The sequence below is a fragment of the Suncus etruscus genome, chromosome 15 (assembly GCF_024139225.1).
Source record: "Suncus etruscus isolate mSunEtr1 chromosome 15, mSunEtr1.pri.cur, whole genome shotgun sequence".
Lineage (NCBI taxonomy): Eukaryota > Metazoa > Chordata > Mammalia > Eulipotyphla > Soricidae > Suncus > Suncus etruscus.
This window is the reverse complement of record NC_064862.1, coordinates 16726936-16751547: the sequence shown is the minus strand read 5'-3', so window position 1 is coordinate 16751547 and position 24612 is coordinate 16726936. Positions and strand designations below refer to the sequence as shown.

At 36.8% G+C, this 24612-nt stretch overlaps 1 protein-coding gene across 1 annotated transcript in view; it reads right to left on the bottom strand.

Annotated features, from left to right (window-relative positions):
* The window catches only part of STXBP5 (syntaxin binding protein 5), a 190851-nt gene that overhangs the window by 57471 nt on the left and 108768 nt on the right, over positions 1–24612 (bottom strand). Inside the window, exons 10-18 of the mRNA XM_049789323.1 lie at positions 22689–22843; positions 20972–21044; positions 17019–17166; positions 16771–16838; positions 16463–16503; positions 15000–15220; positions 14301–14479; positions 8176–8301; positions 2988–3139 (exon numbers count right to left, since the gene is read on the bottom strand). Of these exons, the coding sequence (XP_049645280.1) occupies positions 2988–3139; positions 8176–8301; positions 14301–14479; positions 15000–15220; positions 16463–16503; positions 16771–16838; positions 17019–17166; positions 20972–21044; positions 22689–22843 (1163 nt within the window). The remainder of the gene's footprint in view (positions 1–2987; positions 3140–8175; positions 8302–14300; positions 14480–14999; positions 15221–16462; positions 16504–16770; positions 16839–17018; positions 17167–20971; positions 21045–22688; positions 22844–24612) is intronic.

Sequence of the window (24612 nt, the reverse complement as noted above, 5' to 3'; positions counted from 1 at the left end):
AACTTGCCCTCTTTAAATAAGCACCTTAAGGTAACTCTGATCTGTCTAGTGTCAAAGACAAACAACAATATTAGTTTCACCATTTGTTTTTAGTTATCATTTCAAGTTATTAATTGAGATGAAAATTCTTAAATGTTTTCAATGTAATTAAGCATGGTTTACTATCTTTTCCCCTTTTGGTAAATAAAACAATTCAGCAGATTATTCATTTGCAAAATGATTTCATTCATCCTATATCATACTTCTTATTTTGTCTGCAGTGACTTGGCTTCTTATCACACACAGACAACACATTTCAAAGAATACTAGACTCTGTAAGTATTCTTGTTCTTACGTCTAACTGAAAATACTTAAGATTTGAAAACAGTTATAATTTCATAGGGAAAATTTCACTTTTAGAGTCAGAAAGTCAGCTCAATGGGTTAAGTCTGAGGGTCTGCCTGAGGGAATTCCAGGTTCAATCTCTGGCACAACAAGATCCTTTAAACACAGCCATGATCAATCTCCCAACATAGACACAAAGAGTAGCTGAGTACTACTGTGTGCAGTCCAAACCACCCACTGAATAGTCCCATAATTTTTAGAATCTTCTCTGATTTCTGGCCATATTTTTCTTAAAGTCTAGATACTTTGGACCTCTAAATTTACTTCATCATGATAAGCTTCTAAGATTAAGCAAGCCCCCCTTACATTATTAATTGTATTTTGGGGGGAGTTTATAAATATATTCAAAATGAAAATTTCCCTTCTTGTACATTTTACTAAATGAAAGCTGATATATATATATATATATATATATCTGTAAGATATGTAAGATATATGAAATCACCTTTTCCTCTTAGCAAAATTTAACTTTTTGCTGATAAATTAGCAGTAGAAACAGTTTATCACTACTTGTCCCTGTAAGTTCTTTTTTTGTAAGTTTAATTTTTAACTACAAAAATATGGTACAGTTTTAGTCAATAGATAAACTGCATGTTCATGTGGCTTCAAAATATTAAACCAAATAATATTTTTATTATGAAATATAAAACTATTGTGTTACACTTCATACTCTGAAAATACGTTAACGTTCTTTATTTAAGTAAAATATTCCCTATTTTTAGGACATTGGTGGTGGGAATGTAGCACTAATGAAGGGGGAGGTGTTCTTTACATGACTGAAACCCAACTACAATCATATTTGTAATCAAGGTGTTTAAATAAAGATATTAATTAAAAAATTCTCTATTCAGATAGATTTAGTTTTATTCTTTTTGTTTTTGGTTTTTGGACCACACCCAGCAGTTTTCAGGGGTTATTCCTGGCTCTACACTCAGAAATCGCTCCTGGAGGGCTCTAGGGAACATATGGGATGCTGGGATTCGAACCACTGTCCTTCTGCATACAAGGCAAATGCCTTACCCCCATGCTATCTCTCTGGCCCCCAGATAGTTTTATTTTTAAAACTTAAGAACAATTTGATAGTAATTAGGCCATATTTCAAAAATATAAAGGACAATCATTAGACTGCCAAAGTTGCTTATCATTGCAAATAAAGATTTAAAGATTTTATTACTAATTCACTCATGTTTTAATATTTAAAATAAAAACAATATTTATAACTAAGGTAAAATACTATTATTTTACACAGCTACAAAGTTATTCATAATTGAGTTTAAGTCATACAATGCCCAATACCCATCCCTTTACCAGTGCACATTTCCTACCAATAACGTTCCCAGTTTTCCTCCTATCCTCTCTATTGCCTGACTCTGGCATTTTTCTTCTCTCTCTGTCTTTCTCTGTCTCTCTCCTCCTCCCTCCTTGTACTTGTCCTTTTAAACACTGCAGTTTGCAATACTGTTACTGAGGGGTATCACACATATCACTTTATCTCTGTTCAGCACCCAGTTTTTGTCCAGAATGATTATTTCCAACTATCATTGTCATAGTGGTTCCTTCCGGGTGATGAATGCTGCCTGCAGTTCAGAATATTCACCATGTTTGTGTCAACCCTGGAATGGACAGGTCAGCACCAAGAGCACTGAACAAGAAACCAGATGGAGTCACAGGAAAAAGTGCATTTTGGCCAGGGTTGAGCAGCCTCTTGAATCTTACTGAGCTAGCTAAGCTTCAAGCTCTCTGCTGCTTTCTCTGCCACTTTTATTAGAGTTTAACATAAATCACCTCAGGGGCAGGATAGACATGATTAAAGGTACTTGTTAATTAACTCAGAAAAGGTGAAAAGAAAAAGTGAAATTTGGGGAGGAGGGCACATTCAGCTACACACAGGAATAACTCAGGAATAACTAGGGGACCATTATGGGATTCCAAGATGGAACCTGGGTCAACTGTGTGCAAAGCAAATGCTCTATTCCCTACTGTGGTATCATGGCAGAAATAAAATAAATTCTTAATTGATCTGGGTTTATACTGAATAAGGACTATATGAGGGCACTTTAGTTTCATAGTATTCAAATTCACTTTTGCATCTACACTTCTTTCGATATGGGGATTCATTACTTTGAATTAAATAGTTAACACACAGCCTTTCAATATGTAAGAAATACAATTCTAAAATTAACTTTACTCATATTAATGAGATAGATTTTTGTTTGTTTTTGATTTTGGGCCACACACGTTTGACGCTCAGGGGTTACTTCTGGCTAAGTGCTCAGAAATTGCCCCTGGCTTGGGGAACCATATGGGATGCCGGGGATCGAACCACCACGGTCTGTCCTACGCTAGTGCTCGCAAGGCAGACGCCTTTACCTCTAGCGCCACCTTCCTGGCCGCTAATGAGATAGATTTTTAAAAAATCTGACACTGTTATTTTTCCAACGTAATTTATAAAAACAGAAGCAAAAACTACCAACAATCTAAAACCAAAATTAAGACTCATATTTTAACTATTCTTTAATAGTTTATATAAACTAAACTAGGCAAGATATTTACCTAACTTATACATACCAAATGGACTCGGCATTTACTCCCCCCCATTTTACCTCCTGAAGGCTGCCGAGATTTACGAGGAGATCGAGGTTCTCTACGATAAGGATCATTGGAGCCATATAATTCAATAGTGCCCAGGTTGAGGAGGACAGCTTTCTGAAGGTAGTCTACCAACGCAATGCCATTACAGTTGCCAAAAACTACCCTAAAACCATAAAAAGTCAAATATTTACCACAAATAATTACATGAAAATATGTTATCTATAAAACAGGAAGGTGGATTTTTCCAAAAAAATTTTTCCAAAACTAACTTACAGATAAATGTAAATATAAACTACATATGGCATCAAATGAAGTGTGCAGATCTGTTGACGGGGACTAAAATTCAGTATCATTAACTAAACTACTTGGTATAGGAGTTGAAAGATCAGTGAGGAGATTCTCCCACACTAGGAAATAGATGTTCTCGTTTTCTTACACCTCTGCTCAGGAACAAGTCCTGGCAGGTCTCAGGGGACGACATGAGATGCCAGGGATGGAGATACCAGATTGGTAGCATGCATGGTAAGTACTCTACCCATTATAACATATCTCTGATCCTATAAGGAAGAATTCTTAATAGATTCTGTTTGCATTTAATCAAGACTCTCCAGTAGCAATAAAATTTCATAAAATTCAAGTTCACTTTCGCATCTACTAACCCCTCTTCCATTTCTTCCTCAAAAGTCAGTATTTTCTGGTTGAGTTGAAGTCTAGCTAATCTTAAAAGGCATTGACAGAGCAGTGTTGAAATCTCTAACACTAATGTGTTGTTATGAATCTCCTTCTTCAAGTCTATGAGCAGTTGTGTTAAGTCTTCTGCTGGCCTCTTGTAAGATCCACATATGTTTAGAAGAGTGAGTTCTTCCTGAAGTTTATATCCCCTTCACCATTAAAAAATGACATTCTGGGGCCAGAGTGATAGCACAGTGGTAGGGCGACTGCCTTGCACATGGCTGACCTGGGTTTGATCCCCGGTGTTCCATATGGTCCCCCCCCTCAAGCCAGGAGCAATTTCTGAGTGCATAGCCAGGAGTAACCCTGAGCATCACTGGGTGTGCTCCCCACAAAAAAAAATGACCTTCTCTGTCTTTTATTAGTATGGCCACCCTGGTCTTTTTTAGGGGTTTGTTTATTTAAAGAACATTCTTTCAACCTTTGACTTTGAATCTATGTTTTCTCTGATTATTCAAAAGTTGTTTTTTGCAGGCATAGGCACATTAAAATGGGAAAAATCTTACACATTGAAAGAAGTTCTTATCTAATAGGAATAGGATTCATAAATTTTATATTGCAGGGGGGCTTAAATCTGAACATTTGTTACAGTGACTTGGCTTAAGCTTCAGTTGAATAGAGATTGGCTGTTCACCTCAGAACCTTAGATCCCATCTTTGGAACTGGCATGGTTTTCTGTACCAGCACTAGGTATCAGGGAAGGCCTCATGCTGCTCTGACATTGAACTGCTCCAGAGAGGGTTCATATGACATTCTGACAACTTCGAAACAGTAACAACCTGTTTTCGGGACAGGGTTCCCTGCATTGCCAGATAAAACCAGAAGACACTCCAGGACACCCTGACACAGGATATGTGCAAAAACCAGGATCTCTAACTACAGAAATCTGACTGCACCAACAGTGATTGAGAAGAACTTTTACTGGGATCACAAAGACATACTTTGGGGTTAGACAACTTAGTATGCATGGAACCTGCAGTTGGTATTATGGCAGGATGCTTCATGGGTTGGGTGTCACTGATTTTAAGCCAAAGGTTTTTCCTTTCTATTTTCCACATCTTTTCCTGTGTACAAAAATTTAAAAAAAAATCTGCGACACACACAACCTTTTTTTTTCTTTACTTTTCTTTTTTTTTTGGGGGGGGGGATGTGGGCTTGGGTCACATTCAGTGACACTCATGGGTTACTCCTGGCTATCAGCTCAGAAATTGCCCCTGGCTTGGAGGACCATATGGGATGCCAGACGCCTTACACCCTGTGCCACAGCTCCGGCCCCCTCTTTTTTTTTTCTTTTATCGTTTAAATAGGGGCTCCCACCTTTTTCATAGGACCTTGGGACACAGATCACTTTGTTTTGCCACATATTTCTGTATTTTTCTATAAAACTAAGAAAAAAGGAAAAAAGAAAAAGAAAGGCTGCGGGCCAGAGGCCAAGTGGTCTCAGCGCACTGGTGGTGAAAAAATAAGGATAGAACTAAATAACCAAGCCAAAGTCAATGACAATAGAATGAAGAGAACTAAACTTTAATAATAAAAACTTAAAGGGACCTATTTACTGGCAGGCCAGGGAGCAAAGGGTGGTGGTATAGGATGCACTCTGGGTTCTTTGGTGGAGCGAGGCTGACATGGTGTTGGGAATGGCCCTTATTCAGCATATATCTGAAATTCAACTATGAAGGACTTTGTAGATCACAATGGTTTCAATAAAATAGAATTAAAAAAATAAGTTTTTAGCAGGCAGAAGCATATTGAGTTCCATTTACTAAACCTTTCAGCCACTCCACGTCTCAAATAAGTGCAGTTACACTGTTGCCACTTAAAGAAATTACTGTCAAACTTTTGGTAGAAGATTGGCGTGTTTATGTATTGTCTTAAAGTAGCCCTTTGGTACTCCCCACCCTTCATATAATCCAGCATTGTCTTCAGGTCTGGAGACTCTCATTTAGTAAGTCCACTGTAAATCTTAAGATTCTACTTTGTGGGGCTGGAGAGACAGCACAGCGGTGTTTGCCTTGCAAGCAGCCGATCCAAGACCTAAAGTGGTTGGTACGAATCCAGGTGTCCCATATGGTCCCCCGTGCCTGCCAGGAGCTATTTCTGAGCAGATAGCCAGGAGTAACCCCTGAGCGCCACTGGGTGTGGCCCCCCAAAAAAGATTCTACTTTGTACGTGATTTCCTTCTTTAGTCTAGCTGTTTTCAGTATTCAGTCTCTTTGGTTTCATTAGTTTTATTGGGATGTGTTTTTACGAGTATTTTAAGTTGGATCTGTTTTAGGTGGTACATGTTCTGTTCAGCTCTGACGTTCTTATCAAGGATGATTTTAACTGTTGCTTCTTCATAAAGGTTCCTTTCCTGGCCTTCCAAGACCTCGATGGGTGATTTTTATGTTGTTCCTCCTGAATTCACTCTTAAGTTCTCTTGTCTGTATGCATGTATTTTAAGTCTCTTGAAAGTCTTTCTTTCGAGTAGTTCAAAGAACTGTTTCAATTATAAATGAGAAACCGCATACCAAACAAGCATGAAGAAAGAAGTTTTATATTTTAAGACCCCCTAAGACACTAAGTTAAAGACTAAAATGTGAAGAAAAACAGCACAAGCCAATTTATGAAAAATCTCGTAAGAGATGCAAGTTCCAAAAATTCACAAATACATCCATCTTTAGGCAGAAAACTCTAGGGTGACCTAGGGTGTGTTAGGGGTGGGGGGTGGCCTAAATCCCTGCCCTGCCAAAGCCACAGCAGCCATTACCCACATCTCACTACCACTGTGACATAAACTCACTAACCCAGTTTTAAAGATCCTGGATTAAAGATCTGGAGTTCCCAGAGCAGTAGTGGTGAATGTGCCTCATGACAATTCTAAATTCTTCAATAGTGACACTCCAGTAGGAGCACAACAAATTAGATGGGAAAGATATATCAGTTTTCTCAAATTTCTTTTCTTGAAGTATTTTTTTAGTAATTCCATTAGACATTTAGTTAACAAGCAATATGCACAAATTATTTTGTTACTGCCCAGTAGGGAGGCATAAGGATAGGGGGAAACTAGGACAATAGTGGAGGGAATGTTACACTAACGGTGGGATTGGTGTTAGAACATTGAGTACCATAATAACTTGATAAACCACAGTGCTTAAATAAAGTATAGAAAATATAAAGCATATTGCTCAAATAAGAATTGGTACATGAAATAGTTAATTTTGTATCAGGAAGCATATTCAGAGTAAATCACTCAGAACAGAAGTACATCCTAAAAAAAGGCACTGAATATAGCATGGAATTAAAGTTACACAATAAATATTTTTGTTTTATTTTAATAATTCTTTTTTTGATTCACCATAAGATACACAGGTACAAAGTTGTTCAAGACTGAGTTTCAGTCACACAATGTTCCAATACCCATGCCTTCACCACTGCACATTTCCTGCCACCAATTTCCCTAGTTTCTGCCCACTAGTCACCTCCACCAGCCTATATCTAAGGAAAACATTTTTCCTCAGGGGTGGCGAACAGGATTTTGACCCTCACTCAAAATGGAAAAATGCAATATGTGTTTAATATATTATTGTTAAAATTTATATATATATTTATTTAAACACCTTGATTACATACATGATTGTGTTTGGGTTTCAGTCATGTAAAATTATATGCTTTTGTGTGAGTGTTTGTTTTGGCAGGTCACTGTGTGGTGTGGCTCTATGACTCTCTCAGTTTAAAATTTGGGCTCTTTGTGTCGAATTTGTTCGCCATCCCTGCTTTACATCCTTTTAGCACCCATTTCTTGTACAGAGTGACCATTTCTAACTATCATTGCCATAGTGGTCCTTTCTCTTCAATAACTGTACTGTCCTACTCTCTGTGGCAAAAGTCCTACCATAAACCTATCCTCCTGCTCTTCATTTCTAAATGTCTCTGGGTATAATTACTATAGGTATTATATATATTGTAATTGCTTTTTATATTTCACAAGTGTGATCATTCGTGTCTATCCCTCTGCCTGATTCATTTCACTGATTCCACTCAGAACAATACTCTCCATTATCTATCCATGTGTTTCATAAATTCAATTTACCTAACAGCTATATAGTATTCTATTGTGAAAAGGTGCCGTAATTTCTTTTTTTTTTTTTTTTTTTTTTTTTTTTTTGGTTTTTGGGCCACACCCTGTGACGCTCAGGGGTTACTCCTGGCTATGCGCTCAGAAGTTGCTCCTGGCTTCTTGGGGGACCATATGGGACGCCGGGGGATCGAACCGAGGTCCGTCCTAGGCTAGCGCAGGCAAGGCAGGCACCTTACCTCCAGCGCCACCGCCCGGCCCCAGTAATTTCTTTATCTACTCATTTTTTCTTAGGCACACGGATTATGCAACAATTTTTAAAATGATACAATTTTATTATATTGATTCTTTTGCCTACTTTTAAAGATGAAGTATGGCACATTTTGAAGAGAAGCATAAATTATACTTACAATCCATAAGAAGAATTGACTGCCAGGCTGGTAATTTGTTGTGGTGGTTCTCCACTCACCCATACCAACTGAATAACTAGTTCTGTTTGATAACCTGGAGACTGTTTAAGTGGTAAGCTTTTAACTCTATAAAAAGAAAAAGCAAAGATGTTAACTAATATTCAATGATCTTGTTAGCTATTATAATAACAGTCATACATATTAAACTTAATAAATTAATTACATGTAAAATTCTGTGGTATAATATAAAAAATAAAACCTCTAGAAATATTCAATCTAGTCAGAGTCAAATATATTATGCTCAACAAAATAACAGAAAATTATAAATTCCACATACAATGTATAAGGGAGAAAAAGAAAAGAGAAAAGAAGTGAATGTAAAGAGGTTGGGGGAAATAAAATAACCATCAGCTTAGAATTTCACAAAAAGAAATGTGTATTACGTGAGAAAATGTGAAAGCTAGAAAAGCAGACTGAGGGGGCCTGGAGAGCTAGCACAGCGGCATTTGCCTTGCAAGCAGCCGATCAAGGACCAAAGGTGGTTGGTTCGAATTCCAGTGTCCCATATGGTCCCCCGTGCCTGCCAGGAGCTATTTCTGAGCAGATAGCCAGGAGTAACCCCTGAGCACCGCTGGGTGTGACCCAAAAACCAAAAACCAAAAAAAAAAAAAAAAAAAAGTAGATTGAGAAAATGATTGAGGATGGGGAGGAAAGCCTAAGAGATGGAGCACAGGTTTAGAACATTTAAGGCCTTGACTTGATATGGATCCCTGAGCAGCACACAAGTTTGCTATGGTTGGTACCCCAGCCAGTACCAGCTTTATTATCACCACTGGGATAGTGGGCTTAACTACTGTAAACAAGCATAGCTAAAATTAAGTGAAGAGTAATTTATTTGTATAAATGCTTTACTATAAAAACAAAATCTATTTTGATGGGGTATGAATGTAGCTCACATAGATATAGAACTCAGAAAATTTACCATGCATGTGACATGTCCTGGGTTCAATTGCAAAACAAAATAGACCCTCTCTAGCACTGAGAGCAACTTCCAAGATGAAAATAGTCCCTAAGAACTACAGCTATGCCACCTTCTCTTGACCTTTCCTCCCAAATCTAAGCTGACTTGACAGATTATTTATTGTATAGACACTTTCCCTGTAAGCTCTGAACAGTGCTAAAAAAATGTAACTTTTACAAAATAGTAAAGATGAAAATGGAGTAGAAAACCTGTATTCCAAGATTAATAAGTATGTAAATTTGGTCAGAGTGGAAGGTATGTCATAATTGTGATAAACCAGAACACCAAGATAGGTCAGAGTGATACTCTGGAAGGTCTTCACCTTTTTTTTTGGGGGGGGGGGAGCCCACACCCGATAACACTCAGGGGCTACTCCTGGCTATGTACTCCTAGCTTGAGGGACTGTATGGGATGCAAGGACTCGAACCGCTGTCAGTCCTGGGTCAGCTGCATGCAAGGCAAATGCCCTACTGCTGCACCATCGCTCCAGCTTCTGAAGGTCTTCAACTTCTTGTTTCAAATATTTGATGCTGGCAGAAAGAATTCAACTTCTGAACCTGGACCTGTTACTTTCTAGCTATGTTCTAGTCTATATTATGGAACTATCATCACCACTGTTCAAGGAATTTGTGAGTACCAATAAAATTTGTGTAACTGGGGGGGGAGGGGAGGAGGAGAAAGGAAAGAGAGAAAATAGCGGAGAAGAGAGACAGAGAGAGAAAGAGTATGTGTGGAAAGAGAGAGAGAACAGAAAGTAAGGTATTACAAGACATGTAGTAATGGCACTGAGTATGGACCCACAAGCACCTTCAGGTGTAACCTCTAAGCACAAACCCAAGAATAAATCCAGAGTTTCACTAGATATTGCCTAAAAACCCCTCAAAGTGCTTTTAACTGGATAAAGTATGAAAGTATACTATGATTTTGCATTAAATAATTAAAGGCATAAAAGGTTTATTAAAAAAGTTTGGATAAAACTTATTTAGCTGAAGAATGCAAGAAGCAAACCCAAGAATATGAAGTAAGAAATTCTGTGAGACTTTGTTGTAAAATAATAAGAAAACCATTTAGTTATGAAGATTCAAAGACAGATAGTTCCAGGAAGGAAGAAATCTTACTGCTATTTTAAATACGTGAGTTTACAGAGTCTTCAATATTTACTGAATGAATGATATGGGAGATCATTAAAAAAAATAAAAGAGTAAAAAAGACAGTGATTCTAAGTTCCAAAAAAAAGGAAAAAAAAACAGGAATGGTCAGGAGAGGGTAGGATACCAGCCTTGCTCACAGCAGTTTGTTCTCTGGCACCACATCTGGTCCCTGAGTTCTAAGCTACCAGGATTTCTAGCAGTAAGCAGAGTCAATATTATGTCTTGATTACAAGGGGTATGATCCCCATTGCTGGGGGGGGGGGAGAGGAGAGAGAGAGAGAATTGAAATTTAGACCTTTAAGACAACTTGAAATGTACATTAAATGAAATAGGACAGAGAATGAAGTGTCAGGAAACAAAGCAAGACATTAAACAATATCCAATAAAAATAAACCCTTGAATTCTGACAACAGAATTGATATTACCAAGTTAAGAGAATATTGGGGTTAAAAGGGATGGGAAGGCCTAAAGTGACTTAGTAACAGTGATACAGGGTTTCTGGCACCTTATGGTATACAGTACTTTGTTGCTAAAAACATAAATGTCAAAGATATACTACACATCAACCATAATAGCATAAAATAAACAATTTTTTACAGACTCAGAAGACTTAAAAAATAAAGTGGAGGGGTCAGAGCAGTGGCACAGAGGTAGGGCATTTGCCTTGCATGCAGTTGACCTAGGACACACTGTGGTTTGATCCCCCCGGCATCCCATGTGGTCCCCCAAGCCAGGAGTGATTTTTGAGTGCATAGCCAGGAGTAACTCAAGCATCACTGGGTGTGGCCCAAACCCACCCCCCCAAAAAAAATGTAGGGGTTGGAGTGATGGCATAGCTGTAGGGCGTTTGCCTTGTACATGGCTGAATCAGGACAGACCATGGTTCGATCCTCCAGCATCCCATATGGCCCCCCAAGGCAGGAGCGATTTCTAAGCACATAGTCAGAAGTAACCACTGAGCATCACCGGGCGTGGCCCAAAATCAAAAATCAATCAATAAATGAATGAATAAATTAAGTGTATTTGTTATCGGTGCATATTTGAAGAGATGCCTAAGTTTTCAAGTAAATCAACTGTAATAGCATAAAATTAATAACAATTTTAACAGACTCACAAGATCAAATCAGTGTGTTTAAAGTATGGCATATTTGAGGAGATGGCTAAGTTTTCAAGTGAAATTCTCGACAAGAATTTAAATAAGCTTCAAACCCCACTTACATGGAAAGATCACAAGAACTTTATGCATCAATTTATGTTATTTGTCTCTATGACTTTCTAAGAAATTGTTACTCAGCTATAATATAGTACCTAGTGTATCAGTAACCTTTAAAGTGAAATTGGCACAGAAAATTCTTAAGTGAGCGATTTATTTTCATAACTACATTCCTATTAAAAAGACCGACACTGCTACTGTGACTTTAACGTCAGACTTTTTTTTTTATCACGCAGTCTCTGTCCAATACATCCAAAGCCAGGTTACTTCAAAAAGGTGCAGAGGCACCTGCCTTTAGAGAGACCACATGAAAGAACAGCAGCAGATGGCTCCACACTGATTCTCTTGACCCGTGAGCTCAGAGGTCAATCACCTACTTAGCCCTTCCAGTGAAGTAGACTGCACTTCTAATTGTCCAGGCTCTTTTTTAGGTAAAAGAGTCATGTGGCTCCTCAGACCTCCAGGCCAGCCTGAATCGCAAGGAGCAGGCCTGATGTCTAAATTCAACTAGAGTGACTTCTCCCTGCCCAAGCTCAATAGTAGTAAATTACACTGCACATAGGCTATGCAGAACTTGAACAGGGCCAAGAACAGGGCAATATCCAACTCATCGGCTGTGATAGTACATCTGGAGATGCTGACATTTAGGCGAAGTGGTATGTCCTCTCCAGCCTGACTCAACCTTTACTCCCCGAGGTTGAAGAGCGTGATGTGCTCTTTTCTAGCCAGGTTCCTTCTGGCATCTTTAATGTACATTTAAGATGTACGTTTAAGATGTACATTTAATGTACATTTAAGCTAAGAGCCTCAAGAGGAGGAACAAGCATTTCAGGATAATTTTAGAAGTCGCATATATAGATAGGATCATTAAGACTTGTTTTGTTTTGTTTGGGGGGGGGATACACTTGCCTGTTCTCAGGAGACCATGAGGATGCCAGGGATCTGAACTCAGGCTAGCTACTTGTAAGGCAAGCATCCATCCCACATGCTCTCTTTATCTCTGTACTCAATTCTCAGTTAAGACTTAAGCGACAAAAACAAAAAGAACTCAAGAAATTCTTTTAGTTATTAAAAAAATATTCTTTTTTTTGGGGGGGGGGCACACCCGGCGGTGCTCAGGGGTTACTCCTGGCTGTCTGCTCAGAAATAGATCCTGGCAGGCACGGGGGACCATATGGGACACCGGGATCCGAACCAACCACCTTAGGTCCTAGATCGGCTGCTTGCAAGGCAACGCCGCTGTGCTATCTCTCCGGGCCCTAAAAAAATATTCTTAAGCAAAATTCAGTGGCTAAGATTTTCTGTAGACTGTCTACTGGTTAAATATTAAGAAATAGATCTTCCCAACAGAAAAACAGCACAGGTTGGCCACCATTTCAGAAAGAATAAGGGCACTGATACTTCCTAGATTTCTAGGTAGACTGGTTTGGACTAAAATCACTATAACTTTCTCAGAAAGAAGAGGGTAGATATCCCTTTGTGCATAAACCACAACAGACCAGTTCCAGCCACCCCTGAGACCCTCCAAAAAAAAGGGCCTAGTTCCATGAATTAGCCCTGTCCAATTTCCAAACCATGTAATTTGTTTCAGATCTATAAAATCCTGGACCCAACACCTTACTATTCTGTACTGTCAGCCAGTAGCATTGAAGGAAATTTGATGGGTGAGTGACAAAATCCTTTACCTGCTTCCATAAGCCTAATCAGTGGCACAATCTGGCTTCTGTCACAAACCCCCATTGTTAAACTGAATCTTCCTCAAATATTATGTCACTCTTCAATGATCAAACTGACTTCTCTGTAATTCTAGTACATGTTTTTCCTCATTTTTTTTTTTTGTGTGTGTGTGGGGGGGGGGAGGCAAGCTCGGAGGCTCAGGGGTTACTCCTGGCTCTGGACTCAGAAGTTACTCCTGGCAGGCTCACTGGACCATATGGGATGCCAGAAATTGAACTGGGGTCCATTATGCGTGACTGTGTGCAAGGCAAATTCCCTACCACTGTGCTATTGCTCCAGCCCCTTTTACCCCAGTCTTGAAAAATAAGCACTCAATGAAATTCGTACAGCAAAGAAAAAATAAATAAACTTGATTTATTCTTCCATAAAATGCATTAAAATCTTAAATACAACAATAAAGGTATTTAAATAGATACAATAAGGCTAGAAAAGATTCAGAAAGATACTAAAAAGTAAAAAGGAGTTACAAAATTACTGAGTCCCAGAAGACAGGCAAACAAAACCAACAAAGTGTTTCAGAGTAGTACAAAAGGGTCTAAATATATTTTATTCACATATAAATTCAGACTAAAATTTAAAAATGGATTCTGATGAAGATCTGTATTTCCAGGATATTGAGAAGTCAAACCTTATTGTAAATACAAAAAGATATACAATCATATTTCTCTTAATACCACAGTAGAAAGAGCTGGGCTACCCTGGTCCGAGCAACACTTAAGTGATCCTATTCTGGAGCTGGAGAGATAGCACAGCGGTAGGGCATTTGCCTTGCACACAGATGATTCAGGATGGATAGTGGTTTGAATCCTGGCATCCCATATGGTCCCCAGAGCCTGCCAGGAGTATCCTAAGAGCCCCAAATGTGGCCCAAAAACAAACAAACAAAAAAAGTAATCCTATTTTATTTTCTCTAATACAAGAAAATATTATTATCAGTTACTATATTTTTATCCTGATTTAAATAAAACATCAACACCCAAATGTGTAGTATTTCATAACTTACTTTAGACACGGGACATTGTCACGAAGTCCATCAGATGAACTACTACTGGTAGATGGATGAGACTGAGGAGGGATGGGCTGAGGGTTGGAGCCACCTACTGGTGTTGGTAAAGGTGGAGCCTGTTCACTTTCTGGGGTTTCCACGTCATTGATTTCATACAACAATCGAACTTCAAGCATCTGTTGAAAAACAGTCATTTTTAGAAGCTCCTATTTGTTAATTATCCAATTTGTTATGCTCAGCGTATACATATAACATACATATGCTTCAGTAGAAGAAACATTTCAAACAGTGATATTTCAGTAAATTTTTCTCTAAGTTTGAGCAAAGGGGGGAAAAATGACTCAGGCTGAATTTCTAAAAATGTAAGTACATGTGTTTGTAAATATACACAAAAACATTTTTAAACATATTTTATGATTTATTCAGTATTTTCTAACACCAGATTAAAGTGCACCCATACTTATATTAACTTTCCACAGTGGAAACATACAATGTATTTAAGGATTTAAATGCTCGATACAAAGACTTACATACAAAATTAAGCTACTTTTATAGTTTTCAAAACTTCAGTTAAAAAAAAATACTGAGGTGTTTTCAAAGTTTTCGAGCAGAAATCACTGTAAATTGCTTTCTTAAATAATTCACACACTTTAAAATATGAAACATCCGACACCGAAATAGTGAAAGAAGTATTACCGGAATGACTTCTGTAACTACTTCCTGTTTGCTAAACTTATAAATAATGACATGAGCTGAAACTCCTGCGATACACAGCATCCTGCTTTCGGGACACCAGGAGATGATCTGAATGGCGTACGGGTCCTCGTCAACAATATCTGTGTTTGGCCTGTCATCCTTATTTCTTGATTTCTCAAATACTTTAGATGTCTTTAGCTTATATAATACTTGCAAAGTTACTAGAAAAAAAATTAGATGTTTTAATTCAAATAAAAGTCAATACTAATCAGTATCAAAGAAAAATAAGTCTATTTATTTTAATTATATTTTCACTACTAGGGGCACAGTTCTCTTGTGTTTTATTTTTGTCAACTAAGTCATTGTATTAGTTGACAACAAATGCAATTACTTTATTCATTTAAAAATGATAATCATGATTTAGATAACCTGAAAAAATATGCAAGAAAAACATTTTAGAGGGGCCGGTGAGGTGGTGCTAGAGGTAAGGTGTCTGCCTTGCAAGCGCTAGCCAAGGAAGGACCGCGGTTCGATCCCCCGGTGTCCCATATGGTCCCCCCAAACCAGGGGCAATTTCTGAGTGCTTAACCAGGAGTAACCCCTGAGTATCAAACGGGTGTGGCCCCAAAAATCAAAAACAAGAAAAAAATTTTTTAGAATAAATTTTATAGTTAAAATAAAAATGATCTTTATCAAGTAATTTTCTGTGCCTTTTCTACAAAAGGCAGAAAATTTTCTAACACATTTGGATTCCTATTGAATCTTTGTTCCGTATGTTTGCAAACATTATTCAAAAATTAGTCAAGCTATTCTTTCCTTTCCATCATGTAACCACCACATATATTTCACAAAGAAAAAAGAGGTGTAGGAAATAAAAAGAGGAGAAAAATAAAAGAAAAAACAGGTGTAAAATCATATGCTAGCTAAAACTGTTATTGATTTTCACTGATTTAGGATACATTCCTGCTTTTCATATTTCTGAATCAGTCAGGAAAGTCTTAAAACAATTTAAAGCAAGAATTCTGGTAGTTCCGTTGAAATTATTCTCATTTACTTATAGATAGCAAGATTATCTTTAAGATATTAGGAAAACTTAAAAATATCTTAAAATGTTAAGAGTAAGAAACTAAACTCAAAAGGCTCAAGCTTTGCAAGCAGGAGGCCCAGATTCCATCCCTTGCACCAAATGGGCCTCAGAGCACAGCTGGAAGGAAGCAACTCCAAACAAGATGTCTGGAGTAGTCCCTAAATACTGCTCCCTGGTCCAAACACAGAAACAAATTTAAAAGAATAAAGAGGAATAGTTTTTATCTATTAAAATTTCAAACCTATCTGCTTGATAATCTGCTACTAAATTTATGCCCCAGAATTTCCAATTAAAAGTTGGCTATGACATTTTACAAAACAAGATGTATAAAAGTAATGGTTATGTAACATACACAAACACTATCCAAAGTACTTACTTGCAGAAGCATCCCAAAACTTAAGTGATCCATCAGCATGCCTATGAAAAGTAAATGAGTTAAAGAGATGATAAAATAAAATAAAAAATATAATATTTTTCTATCTGTAAAATATATTGCTATTTATTAAGATATTTCAATCTCCATAAGTGAGAAGTTAAATATTAACTATTAAAATAAATGGGCAGATTCATAAAAATAATTTATTTTTACTCACAGTATAAAGGAAAAGTACTATCAGTATAATCAATGTGCATGTAATCTTATTACATTTATATTACTGATTTTTTTAGTAAAAAGAAACTTACCCTGTAATAATTATCTCTGGATAACTTTGAGCACCCAAACCCCAATTACCTCCATTGATTGGCCATTCCTGTATGAAAAGATTATTATAAAACTAAGTATTAAGTTGTATCATTCTACTTCTTACTTATCATGAAAAGTAGTAAGCAAGATATTTTGTTTCCAAAATGGGTTATCAAATACTCCAAAGTAATGAACAACAAAAACACCTTAAGATGTAACACTGAATACAAAAAATTGTGTTCAATACCTTTTTGCTATAACCTTGACGCTTCTGTCTAGCTCCAACAGAATAAAGTGCAGGAATGAGGTCCACAGGACAATCAGCAAAATATTCACAACATGTAACAGGAGATTCATGTATTGTCAAAGGATAGGGATTTTCAAATATAGGATATCTGTAAAAGAAGATAACTATTCAACAATTTAATGAATTATAATGAATAACAATAATGATTCTAAAAGAATGGTAGAATGAAAAAAATTTAAGTTTGATCATGAAGTGAGCATTTGGGTAAGATTCACAAGACGTTTTCTGAGTTTATAATTTAACTTTTAGAACAGTTGGAGAGAGGGAGGAGGAAAGGAAGAGAGGGAGGAAGGGAGGGAGGGAGGAAGGAGGGAAAGAAGGGAGGGAGGATGAAGGGAGGGAAGAAAGGGAGGAAGAAAGGAGGGAGGAAGGAGGAAAGAAAGGGAGGAAGAAAGGAGGGAGGGAGGAGGGAAGGAAGGGAATAAGTTGGGAGAAAGGAGAGAAAGAAGGGAGAGAAAAAGGGAGGGAGGGAGGAGGGAAGGAAGGAAAAGAGGGAGGAGGGAGAAAAGAGAAAGAAGGGAGAAGGGAGGGAGGAAGGAGAAAAGGAAGAAAGGGAGGGAGGAAGGAAGGAGGAAAAGAAAAAGGGAGGGATGGAGGGAGTAAGGAGGGAAGGAAGGAAGGGGAACAGAAGAGGGAAAAGGGGAGAGAGGGAGGGAGAGAGGGAAAGAGAAAAGGGAGGGAGGAAGGGCAGGATGGAGGGAGAGAGGGAGGAGGGAAGGGAAGAATGGAGGGAGGGAAGGAGGAGGGAGGAAGAATGGAAGAAAGGGAGGGAGAAACTCTTTTCAGAAAGTTAGGGAGGGCGGGAATAGAGGGAAGAAGTAGGAAGTTAGGGAGAGAGTGAGGTAAAGGAGGGAGGAGGAGGAAGAAAGAAGGGAGGAGGAATGAAGGGAGAAGATAGGAAGGAGGGAAGGAAGAAGGGAAGGGAAAGAAGAGAGGAAGGGAGGAGGGAGGAAAGAGGGGGAGGAAGGAGGTAAGAGGGAGGGAGAAGAAAAGATACACAGTGATAGCAACAAAGGGTCAAAGGCAATATAATTGGAAAACTGATTCATAAGATTAAGTTGGAGAAGTGGAAACTGGGGTCTGTGGGGGATGAAAGGGGTGCACTGGTGATAGATACTGTGTTGAAATTATGTACATAGAAAATTATCATTAACAGTACTTGTTAATCTATGGATTGTAAATTGCAATCAGTAGAAAAAAGTTTGAAAAAGAAGAAAAAGTTGCAGCAGGAACTACATACCATGAATTTTACACCAGACTAAATGCTTTATATCTCTATATTTATGTTACTAACAACATCTTGCATCAAATTTATGATATACTTTATCTAATGAAAATTTCAAAAGATTTACAGACAGCAATGTGCTAAATGTATTCCAGGTAGCAAATAAGAGAAAAACAATTTACTGTGCTCTTAATCACTAAACTAGAAAGTTCCCAATGAATAATTATCTCATATTTGTATCAGTAAAGCTAATGCAATTCTTCTTTTCTCTCCATCAATTCAATACGTAGTGGAGTATTTAATTTCAAACCACTACTTTATTTTAATGATAATATAGATATATTTAGAGCATATATTCTTTATAAATAAAATTTTTTAACTGGGGGCCGGTGAGGTGGCGCTAGAGGTAAGGTGCCTGCCTTGCAAGCGCTAGCCAAGGAAGGACCGTGGTTCGATCCCCTGGCGTCCCATATGGTCCCCCCAAGACAGGGGCGATTTCTGAGCGCTTTAGCCAGGAGTAACCCCTGAGCATCAAACGGGTGTGGCCCAAAAAAACAAAAAAAAAAATTTTAACTGAATATATAATGATAGTTCTTTCTGATTTTAGTATCTTCAGAATGAATAATGATTATTTAATTATATGGAAAAGCAGAAAGTAGTTTAAAAGATTCATAAAACACTATATGACCACAGTGCAAATATAGGGTGTACTGATCAGACTACTACTAATATTTAACTATCGGAGAAGGGTCTGAGAGAGGGCTCAAAAGAAGAGCTCATGTTAGATCCATTTTCGATCAATAACACTGCTCACAGGTACCTCCCTCCCCCAAATACCAATTCCAGAAGCAGTGAGTATGGCTTAAGAAACCAAAATTAGAGGAGAAAATTTTCAAACTTTCAAAGACATCAAAAAGTATTTTTGAAAGGCCCACCATTTCATCTCTATTTTAGTAAAAGGAAGAAAAAAAAACTCAAGATCTCTTTTAAAAATAGGCACGTTTTTCTATTATAGTTAATTATTTAAGCAATGGTACACACAGATTAAATATTTTATGAATGAAATCATAAATGTATCTAAGTAAAAATTCTTTGATGCAATTTTATGTTCTCTCAATTCCATTCTCTCTCACTCAACTTTAAGACAACTACTTTCCCACCAAGTTACTTCCTTTTCTCCTACATAGTATTTTCTTTTACTAAAATATATACCAACAGGAAAACATGTGAAAAATCTCACTATTTTAAAGATGAACATATCAAGAACACGTTACTCTAAAACTGCCATTTTGAAATAACGTGGTAAAATTTTGTTTTAGAAAAATTACTTTGATTTACATACACATAAATCAAGTAGCTATTAGAAATAGCACATATTACATTGCTGTGAATTTAATAACATCTTACGATAAAGTAAATAATACCATGCATGTGTCCTGTAGGGATTCCCAATCTTGATACTATTGTGATTCAGAACAGTCAGTTCTACAGTTCTTCCTCAGAAATGTTAACACCTGCCAGTCCTCTACCACTAGATGTCAGCACCACCCTTCTTCTCAATCAAAAATACCACAGATTAGTTTGAAAGAATCTTGGGGAAAGTGAGGGTACTAAATTACCCCCACCTGAGAACATTGAATGTTTGTAAAATCATCTTTAATGAGAAAACCTCAGGTGATGCAAATAAGTACTCCAAAGTTCTTCCACTCAAAGAACTTCTAAGTAAACATACAGTAGAAACATAATGATAGAAAAAGCAGAAACTAGACATCATATCAAAAGTTGAGAAGAACTGTGGTCTGAGAATGGACATATTAGATATGATATATGTAAAGAATTAAAAAAAATCTTCCAGAGGAAAAGGAGAGTGACATTTAAAATTGGGGCTGAGAATAGTACAGTGAAAAGGGCACTTGCCTTGCACCTGGTCAACTAAGGCATCACATAGGATTCCCTGAACCCTACCAAGATTCTCGAGCACAAAGCCCTAAGTTTGACCTGAGCACTGCCAAGTATCCCCCAAAGCAAAGCTGAGTTATGTGACTTTTTGATGGCAAAGAAATAAGTGAAACATTTAAGTTTCTGGGAGTTATTTGAGAAAAAGACATGGAAGGAAGATGTCTACTTAACAGTAATTTTTTTAAAGGACCAAGGCACCTGCAAGGAGAAGAAAGTTCCTCAAATTTCTACTATGTAAATTAATTAAGTGTTTTGAAAATGGAACACCATGGGATAGAGCAGAGTAAAAGATTAGTGGTGCACATAAAATTAATCTGGCAATAGTATGCAATAAGGATGGGAGTCTAGAGGTAAGTGCGATGTGGTTTTGGATCAGTTTTGATTTTGAGTTCTTCCAGAGTAGCCAAGTATCATGAATTTCAGAAACTCAACAGGTCTTACTTTAAAAATATTATTAACATAATTAAGAAATCTGGCACACGTGTTTATTCAGAATCCTAAGCAGGTCAAGGTCAAAGATAAAAAATTTAATTCCTCAAATAATGAAGTCAATCCTATGCTACCAGTTTCCAATTAGCAATAATCCAGCATCAGATAAGCCCCATTGGTTGTAATGCTGCTACTGCATAAAGCTCTATGATAAAAGTACTCTGTGCTAAAAGAACAGTTTTGGCACAAACTGAATTCATTGTTCAGCAAATCTTCTTACCCATTTTGTGCAAGATCTATAAGTACTAAATCCTTTTCTAGAAGAACAACAACAGCATACGGTTCTTGAAAATCTGGAAAAGCAAAATAATGCATGAACAGTCATTTCAAAAATGCAAAAGGATAGCAATTATTTCTTGCTTGATGTTTATTTTATTTGGGTTCTTTCTCTAAGCATTTATATTCTGATCTTATACTACATAAAACTTATAGCTAATTTACAACTATTCTCTTTTAAACCAGATTCATCTACATGAAGACCCTTACGAGTTTTACTTCAATGTAAAAACCAAGATAGAAAGCTCGATAGTATTGCAACTCATGGCAAGGGAATGGGCAAAAGGCCCTTCAATTTAAATCTGAATATTTGTAAGATCAAATTTCATTACTGGATCTCAAAGCAACCTAATAAGAAACCACAGAAGGGGCCGGGCGGTGGCGCTGGAGGTAAGGTGCCTGCCTTGCCTGCGCTAGCCTAGGACGGACCGCGGTTCGATCCCCCGGCGTCCCATATGGTCCCCCAAGAAGCCAGGAGCAACTTCTGAGCGCATAGCCAGGAGTAACCCCTGAGCGTCACAGGGTGTGGCCCAAAAACCAAAAAAAAAAAAAAAAAAAAAAAAAAAAGAAACCACAGAAATACTACTTTGCCTTCATTATTTACATAAACCTGCAGGGGCCAGAGCAATAACACAGCAGGTAGGGTATTTGCTTTGCATGAGCCAATCTGAGTTCAATCCCTGGAATCCCACATGCCTCCCAAGCCAACTAGGAGTGATTCTTGAGCACAGAGCCAGGAATATTCCTTGGGTATGGTCCACACACCAAAAACAAACAAAAAGAAATGTTGTGGAAAATAAAATAATCAATAGGACTTTGCATTAGATGGGATTTGACTGTGTGGTCAAATCATTTATAAAACTTATCTCTACATCTCGAAGAGCTTCAAATTAAAAAAATAATATAAATTTTTCTGAAAATATTTTTATAGTATTTTCCTAACTGTGATGGTTAATTCTATGTGTTAATTTGTCTTTGCCATGTACCCAAATATTCATTTAAATACCTATGTATTTAATGTTGTTAAATGTTGTTAAAGATGTTGCTAAAGGAAGGCATTTTATTTGAAGGGATCAATAGATATATCAATGAACTTCAAGTAAAGCACATAGCCTGTATAATCTGTGTCTCATCCAATCACTTGTTGGCCTCAGAAGCAATTTCTATCTGAGACAGCAACAGAGCAGAATTCCTGATTTTCACCCACAGAATCTGACTTGAGTACAACAGCAACTCTTGCCTGCATAATCTGTCTGATGGCTTACTCTATAAGTTTTAGAGTTACTGGCCTCCACAACTGTCATTCCATTCCTTAAAATAAATTCTGTATCACACTGTATGCATATATGTATATATGCATATATATACTCCTATTTATAATTTTCCACCCAGAAACCATTAAGTTTCTGTTTCTATTTACCTAAAGACTCTAATATACGAATATTTTAAAATTTAAAAAAAAATCTCATATATGGACAGTTTTATCCTCCTAAAGCACTTATAACTAATTTCAGATACTAAAGCATATTAAACAAAATTAACCTCTAAAAAACAGCAAAGTCATCAAAACAACATAAGCAAATGACTTCTATACCATTCAAGGCTTCTGCACTGAATAACTGGTAATTGTATAGAATGAGTCTGAAAGATACAATTCTTACCATTAGGGTATGGTGTTTCACAAAGTGTCAAAAAGTCGACAATTGAATAGTCCATCTCTAGCACAGCGGTACTTTTCCCATGCATAACTGTTAAGCAAGGTCTTCTTCCAACAGTATCATAGGACAAACCTCCTGATAAAATGATAAAAGGTTCCCTGGAAATAAAACACATACCTATGGTTATAAATAGTATTGTGGAGACATTATTTGCTTATTATGCTAGCCTTTTTTTTTATTTAGTCCAATAAATTTAAATTCGAACATCTTTATACATGATTTGATTGAATACTCATGTGAGAATTTTTAATGCATTAGAGACAAATGATTTGCTGAATATTATTTTACAATAAAGTAAGAACATTAATGGCCCACATTTGATTATCTTACCTCCCTCTTGGCCCCTAAAATATTTTCCTTTATCATCTTTATATATATATGTCAAAAATATATATTGACAAATATATATATATATGACATATATACATGTCAAAAAAAGTCTGTGTTTTTGCTAGTATTTCTCCTTGATTACTGACTTGAATTTGATCCTAGAAAATATGAATTTTCAATAAACGTTTTAAGAGAGGACATTGATGTCCAAAGGCATTCACTGTATATAATTAATTTCTCAGGGTATGAAAAAAATTATACTAGATTGTCCTCCTGTCCTTACTGTATTAAGAACATTATGAAAGCAGTCAGTTAAGTCATTTTAATTAGTGCTGGGGGTGTTCTCCCAATCCATACCTGTCATGTACTGCCAGCCTGACTCTTCAACATAGTCCTACAATTCTATTAGTTATTATTAAATCTATCCAGCTCCACTTTTAAACACTGCATTGTAAACATATTTCGACATGTTTTGGTCTATGTATATTTTGTATGTTTCAGTATACTTGTACCTTTCATGTGCCTGTTCATATTTCTTCATATTTTATAGAATTAAAAAAATCATTTTCAAATTGATTTGTGCAACTTCTCTGTATTAAATAAACTAGCTGCATATGCGTCCACATTTCTTGATGGGTAATTTACTTACAATAGAGGATATTATAAGTTTTGTAGAACATTTTTTAAATCTTTCATTCATACTTTTCAAATAGTTTAATGTGTACTCTAGCCTGATAGGGATCCACCCACCCATGTACTAATCGACGCTCCCATCCATCCATTAACCATTCACTCATCCCCCCCACCCTCACTGTTGCTCATGTTTATTCTCTTTTATCCCCATTCAACTAATTTAAAAGTATTCACATCTAGTATAACCAATCTGTAATAATATGAAATGGCTAGAAGTACTAGCTCTGAAATGAAAATTCCTATATTTAATCAGCTTTGGATTTAGATACTGTATAATCTTGGAAAGGGTGCTTTTCTGTGGCTCTGTTTTCTGCAACTCTAAAATGTAGCTATAGTAATAAACATATACTTTCAGATAGTTACTGAATTAAAATACATAAAATGAACTAAGTACTAGGTATATAGCATTAGATAGTATTACCTATTATCATTATTATGAAATAATGAGGATTTCAGTATCATAATAGTTATAATCCATTATAAATTTTTTCTTATAGTAATGCATAGAAAAATCAAAACTTCTAAAAATAATTATTTTTTATCTAAAATGACTAAATAAGCTCAATTAAAAATTATTTAAGAGGGGCTGGAGCAATGGTGAGTGGTACATTTGCCTTAAACACAACTGACCCAGGACGGACCGCGGTTAGATCCCCCAGCACCCCAAATGGTCCCCCAAGCCAGGAGCAATTTCTGAGCACATAGCCAGGAGTAACTCCTGAGCATCAATGGTTGTGGCCCAAAAATCAAAACCCCCCAAAAAATCATTTAAAAGTAATAGCAATATAACTTGCAAATACAAATGCTAGTTTCATGACTGATTTATTTTTAATACTTTTAACCT